We start from the raw sequence: 7,381 nt of genomic DNA on the forward strand, positions 1-7,381 counted from the left end.
CTTGTTTCAACCACTACAACTTTCTTCATAGATATCGGCGTTATCTAACATTTATTTTTGACGCTTATTTTTATGATTAATTTATTAAGTCATAATAATTAAGTATAAAACACATTATACTCAAATAATACATCTTATTATTTCAAAACAAATTACAAAGGTTGGCCTAGACTATTACATCATCATTAATGCCTAACGTAGAAACACGGACGTTACATTAACTCAATTCTAGTGTATTCTTGTTGGAAAAGAACTATATCTTGCTAATAAGTTTACAACAAAAGATATATCAGGTCTTGTATTAATAGTAAGATATATTAGTGCATCAATAGCACTAAGATATGGTACTTTGGGACCAAGAAGTTTTTCATGTTTTTTTACAAGGCCGAAATTGGTCCTTTTTGGCATCTAAATGCCTCACTCCCCTTTTTTCCAGTAGCGATGGCAATCAACCAAACACCCAACACCCAACCGACATTTCATGTGCTGCCACAAAGCCAGATATCAACAAGCATACAGCCGACGCTCCCACCGCTTGCACAAGCCATGACAGCACCATTATCGGTTTCCTACTCCACGACAGGCACTTGGGGCGAACCTATGGTAACCACCAGCATGAGCCGGCAGCAACCTATACCCACGCAACTCCCAAACCAACCTCCGCTCATACATCCAGGATACTCGTTACAGCTGCCGTTCCAGCAACAAGCCTTCTATGGTCCCAACCCGGGGTATCAGGCATTCTACAGTCATCTGGGAGCGCCGTCGTATAGCACACCCCACCAGTACGATGCGCAAGGCCCGCTAGCCATACCTAATCAGGATTGCCTGTCGCGGAGTTCTCCGTTTGCCAAGGAGCTGCTAGATTACGAAATTCCAAACATAGCAAAACTCCCCAACTTGAAAACCTACAAGGGTACAACCGATCCGGATAGCCACATTGATACGTACGAATGGACGATGACGTCGTTAAAGTTGGACGAGCATTTCTGGTGCACATACTTCCCGACCACCCTAGATGGAAATGCGGGAATGTGGTTCAAAAAAATTTGCGACCGGGTAGCATCTACAACTTTGGCCAACTCAAATATCTCTTCCTTACAAACTTCATGCAATTGCGTAAGTACAAAGGTGACTCCTACTCCATCATTGGGTGTAAGCAAAATGAGGGGGAGACAGTAAGAGAATACTTCACGCGGTTTACAAATGCCACATTAGATGTGCCAGGTCATGACGAAGGCCTTATAGCAGGAGCTTTCACATGGGGACTCTTGCCGGGTCCTTTTTCACAAAAACTCATGGGCAAAAAACCACAGACAAGAGCCGAATTGAAGGAAAGGGTGGAGAGGTATCTAAGACAAGAGGAAGGCGAGGCGGCGAAACAAGCGTATCTGAGCACCATGACAGTCAAGCGCCATAACCCAACCCATGCAGAATCGTCGGGAGGAAACAGATACTACGGACGAGGAAAGAGACCGATGGGGCGCTTCAGGCCATTCGTTAGAGACGACAGACGAAGCCGACGGCCAGAGGTATACGTGGTCGCAGACAAGCAACAAGAAAAGGCACCAAGAGGACGGTACTGTGAATACCACAAGAGCAAAACACACGATACCGCTAATTGCTCAGTCCTTAAAAAAGTGATGGAGGAGAAAAAATTTAAGGGGGACCTTGTGGAGATAGCACGCAACCTGCGTGCCAAATTCGACGCAGAAAACGCCAAAGGAGCTCTGAAAGAGGGCACTCAGCCCAAAGAAATATTCATGATACGTGGCAAGAGGGGTAGGCACGAAGCGACTACCCGCCCAGAGAACCCTGCGGACGCGACACAAGCGCTCACATTCTCGGCACAGGATCCCAGGCCGGAAGGCTGGACAGGTGATAACCCACTCGTAATCCAAGCCTCCATTAAGGACGTGGTTATACACAGAGTGTACATCGACACAGGAAGCTCAGCGGACATCATCTACGAACACTGCTTTCGTCTACTCCCAGACAGATGGAAGGATGGCTTAAGACCTACAGCGGGAAGGTTGGTCGGATTCACGGGACACAGTTTATGGTCATTAGGAACCATCCACCTCCCCCTTACGCTGACCAGCCACGATAAGCAGCGGAGAAAAACGGTTTTGGTCGATTTTGTAGTCATCCGACATTCAGCAGAACATAACATCATCTTGGGCAGGCCAGCTCTGCTTAAATGGGGAGCGATCCCGTCAACAATGCACGGGATAATGAAGTTCAACACTAGCGATGGACCGACTACTATCCTGGCCACACCGCCAAGACAACTGTAATGTTTCGCAATCATGCAGCCAGCTGAAATGACAAGAGAAACCAAAAAAAGCACGGAGTGGACCGGCAGACGAGAGGGAAGTGATCAACGAAGAATACCCCGATCAGACGATTAGCATCAACCACAACCTCCCAAGGCACACCAGACGGGCGCTTGTGGACTTCCTCAGACGGTACAAACACGTGTTTGCATGGGCGCCCACATACATGGTTGGCGTAGACCGGAAAATCATAGAGCACAAGCTCATGATTAAACCAGACACAAAGGAAGTAAAGCAGAAAAAGAGGGTGCAAGGAGGAGACCGCAATAGGGCGATCAACGCGGAGGTAGCCAAACTGACAAAGGCGGGGATCTTGAGAGAAGCAATCTTCCCAACCTGGATAGCCAATCTTGTCATGGTACGGAAACATGATGGGTCATGGCGCATGTGCATTGATTTCTCTGACCTTAACAAAGCATGCCCTAAAGACTGCTACCCCCTACCAGAAATCGACAAGAAGGTAGAATCACTACAAGGTTTCAAATTAAAGTGTTTCCTGGATGCATATAAAGGGTATCATCAGATCCTGATGAACAAAGACGACGAGGAAAGTGTTGGATAAGGTGTCTAAGTCCATAACTTATTTGGTATATACTTGACCCGACCCGGCATGGTCCATTTGGGTTGCACTTCACCCGAACTAGTTATGGATAATTTTATGAGAGTTGTATACTTACGATTTATTAATATATTATAAGTTATAATATATTAATATAAAGTCATGTTACTTAATTAGTTTTGATCTTGAATTAATTATGAATTAATTTAGTGATTAAAAGGAAGACTAATTAAATCATGGGCTATTATATTTATATGGTGTGGGCTAACACTCATTTGGAATGGGCTAAGCTTATATGGAAGTCCATGGATGATCCATGAAGCTTTTACCCATGGATCCTTGGAAGAGGAAAAGACATGGGTTATTAGGGTTTCACCCTAACCATGTACACTATATAAACAAGCTTATGTTGCATGAAAAAGACACTAATGTGTGTGTAAGTGTGGTGGCCAAAATCAAGAGTTAGTATACTCTCTCATATATTTTCGAAGTTTGTGGTGATTTGTGATTTCCATTTGAGGCATTCACATTATTGGTGCTTGGCTCTCAAACTCCAAGGAATCAACAATCAACAAAAGGTATGTAATTCATCTAGTTCTTTTATGGTTAAAAGTACCCCATGCCATGCTAGATAGGTTATAAACCTTGGAAAATAATATTTTGCATGTATCTTAGACAAACATAGATCCAAGGTTTAATAGGGTTGCATGTACACTTAGGAAGTGTTAGAATGCTCAAAACCCTACAGTGGTATCAGAGACTAGGCTTGTTTGTTTGATACTTGATGCAAAATAGTGAAAAAAGTCGATTTTTTTGCTGTCTGCCTGATGAACTCGCCGAGTCCATGGGGGGACTCGCCGAGTTCATGAGTAAACTCATCCTACTCGGCGAGTAGGTTCGTGCACTCGGCGAGTAGGAGCCTCAGAATGCAGATTTTCGACTTTTGCTGCTGGAAATGGACTAGAAACATTACCCTAAACTGTTTTGGTGTTTTAAGACTTGTTTTAGTTGGTGTAATGGTTGTTCTAATCCATTGACAATAGCTTATATCAAAAGTTCATGCTTTATATGTGTTCATATAATTCTTGAAACTTTGATGATCATGTTCATGTTCTTATGAATTTAGAAGATGATAGGAATTATTTGCTGAATTGTTTAGGATTAATTCTTGATCATTTATGTGTTTTAATGGAGTCCATAATTTGTCCTCAAGTTATGGATATCCAAAGGTCACTTCTTTTAAACACACACTTAAAACATATAAGTTACATGGAAATGAAGAGTCTTCATTTTTATAAACCTTTAATTCATAAGTTATGAAATGAAAAGTTTTGAATAGTTTCAAAACTTGTCCTCAAGTTTTGGAATTTGTAAAGTTACACACACTTTAATATACTTTAATTCCAAACCCTTAGAGTTTTAAAAGTTAAAATTCAACCCTTATACTATTTATAACATTAATGGTTAATTATTATATATATGTATAAGATTAAAGTCGTCTTACCGCTAGTACGCCTCATTCACGAAGCCAGTCTATAAGGTGGGTATAAGGTTGTTGCCTATAAAATGGCAACTTAATGGGTGTCCACTATCACCCACCGCTTGCTTGACTGGTGGAGGGTCGTTAGCCGAACGGGTAGGACAAGGACTTATAAATTCTCATTAAAAGTATGATGAATATTATAAAGTAACTAAACCTTTTATAAATTCCCAATCTTAGTTACTTTAGGAAAATGTGAATATGGTGCTAACCCATGAAATTCACACTTTGTACCTTACCAAGTCGTTGGTGGAGCGTGTGTGGTTAACCGGCACACTAACTTGGACTAGTAAGGATCACGAAGGGTGACTTAATGTTTATCATAGATCGGTGGAGCGTGTGTGGTTAACCGGCACATTGATTAGGTGATAATATTAAGGGTACCAAGTGAATTTGCATGGTTATTCACACCTTGTTTTGTGATCCTCGGCATCTCAGTCACAAAACTTGAAGGGCACAATCGAGATTGAAACATGCCATTGAAAAGTTCAATGAATCTCAAAAGAATCTAGGAATTTCAAAACCAATTAAACCTAATAATTCATTTCGTTTTCATGGTGGAAATTGGTGAATCGTCATTCACCTACCTTCAAATATATTATAGCTTAGATTACGGCATCCCTCTTCTAAGTTATAATATATTGTGTTGGATCCTAGCCTTAATATTACATTTGGGTGTATTATTAAGGATTCGATATATCTAATCTAAACTTGTTTTCTTCTTTTCAGATGTCTTCCAACAACAAAGCTTCGGGCTCTAACCCTACTGGCTCCTTTTCCCTCATGAACCTTTGTGGGAGGGTCATCTTTGATGGTTCCAACTTCATGGATTGGATCCGGAACATCAGGATGGTTACTCGTTACGAGGACAAGGAATATGTCCTCGATAAGGAGCTAAAGGAGCTTGATGAGTCCACTGCTACTCCTGAGGAGGTCGCTGAGTATCAGGCACATGAAAGAGATGCCACCAAGGTGGCATGCATCATGATGGCCACCATGACAGCTGAAATCCAAAAGTCCTATGAGGACTATTACCCTTTTGAGATGCATCAGGATCTGATGGAAAGGTACCATCAGAGTGCTCGTCAAGAGCGGTATGAAATAATCTCCTCCATGATCACTACCCGTATGAAGGATAGCGAACCAATCACGAGCCACATGCAGAAAATGCAAAGGTATGTGGACCGTCTAATGAAACTGAATGTGAACTTCCCTGAGGAGTTGGCAATTGATATCATTTTGCACTCCTTGCCATCGTGTTATGATCAATTTCGTATGACATACCACATGAACAAGGAGGAAGTCACACTCAGTAAGCTTCAAGGACTTCTGAAGACTGCCGAAAGTGGTCTTAAGAGTAAGTCGGTTGCTACTCCTACTCCTACTACTACCCCTGTTTTGGCTATCGGGCAAGGCAAAGGGAAGAAGAGGAAGCACCCTTCGAAGGGTACCAAGGGAAAGTCCCTTGAAGGCTCCTCATCTGGAACCAAAGGTGGTTCTATCACTCCTACTGCCATCCCTAAGGATGCTGAATGCTTCTACTGTCAAAATAAGGGGCACTGGAAGCGAAACTGCCCAAAGTACTTGCAGGATGTCAAGGATGGGAAAGTGAAACCATCCCATGCAGGTATTTACACTATATTGTCTAATAACTCACCATATTCTAATTCTTGGGTTCTTGATACAGGTTGTGGTATTCACATCTGTTGTGACTTGCAGGGCCTAAGAAGAAGTGAGGATGTGGAGCACAGAAAGATAAACTTAATCATGGGGAACAAGAAGGTTGCACCTGTTACCAAGATTAGAGTTTATACTTTGTTGCTAGATAGTGGGTTAAAGTTAGATTTGAATAAATGTGTGTACTCGTCTGAAATGGCGAGGAATATTATTTCCTTTCATGCTTTGTACAAACAAGGTTTTACCTTTTCTTTTGATAATGAAGTTGGTAGTATTAATGCTTTTTTTAATCATGTTCTTTATTTTAAAGCATTACCTTGTGATGGTGTGTATGAAGCTGTATCGGTTGTAGATAATTTAGGAAATAATGTATTATGTATTGATTCTGCTACTAGCTTGGATAAAGCATCTTTGTGGCATTGTCGTCTTGGACATGTAAGCAAGAAACGCATAGGCCAGCTCCAAAAGGATGGAGTCTTGGAGTCGTTCGACCTCAAGTCGGATGATAGTTGTGAGTCTTGTCTACTTGGAAAAATGACAAAATCACCCTTCACTGGTACTTGTGCAAGGGGTGAGGGTTTGTTGGACCTTATACATACTGATGTATGTGGACCATTCAAAACCGCCACAAGGGATGCTAATCGCTATTATGTGACTTTTATTGATGATTTTAGTAGATATGGTTATGTCTACTTAATCACATAAGTCAGAAACTTTTGAAAGGTTTAAAGAGTTTAAACAGGAAGTAGAAAATCAATTGGGCAGGAACATTAAGATGCTTTGATCCGATCGAGGTGGTGAGTATCTTAGTACTGAGTTCCTCGACTATCTTAAGGAGTGTGGGATTGTCTCACAATTGACACCTCCCAGGACACCACAGCTGAATGGTGTAGCTGAGAGGCGCAATCGAACTTTGTTGGACATGGTTCGCTCTATGATGAGTCGAGCTTCGCTACCAATCTCTTTTTGGGGGTATGCCTTAGAGACTGCCGCCCACATCCTTAATCTAGTCCCTACAAAGAAGGTTGCCAAAACACCTCATGAAATCCCAATTTGGACCACATCAAGATTTGGGGTTGCGAGGCTTTCGTGAGGCGTGAGACTCATGACAAGCTCGAACCTCGAAGTGAAAGGTGTATTTTCATCGGCTACCCACAAAAATCCTTTGGTTACCTCTTTTACAGACCCAGTGAGAATGTGGTCTTTGTGGCTAGGAGAGGGGTCTTTCGAGAGAGAGAATTTATAAACCAAGGAGACAGTGGGAGGCAA

General features: G+C 42.0%; 1 protein-coding gene across 1 annotated transcript; it reads left to right on the top strand.

Annotated features, from left to right (window-relative positions):
• Nucleotides 1-953: 953 nt before the first annotated feature.
• On the top strand, nucleotides 954-2,297 carry LOC145121340 (uncharacterized). Its single transcript, XM_079057102.1, has one exon. It carries the CDS (start codon nucleotides 954-956, stop codon nucleotides 2,295-2,297), a length of 1,344 nt encoding a protein of 447 aa, XP_078913228.1.
• The last annotated feature ends 5,084 nt before the right edge of the window (nucleotides 2,298-7,381 follow it).

The sequence above is a fragment of the Lactuca virosa genome, chromosome 6 (assembly GCF_052849685.1).
Source record: "Lactuca virosa cultivar CGN04683 chromosome 6, Lactuca_virosa_CGN04683_v6, whole genome shotgun sequence".
Taxonomy (NCBI): domain Eukaryota; kingdom Viridiplantae; phylum Streptophyta; class Magnoliopsida; order Asterales; family Asteraceae; genus Lactuca; species Lactuca virosa.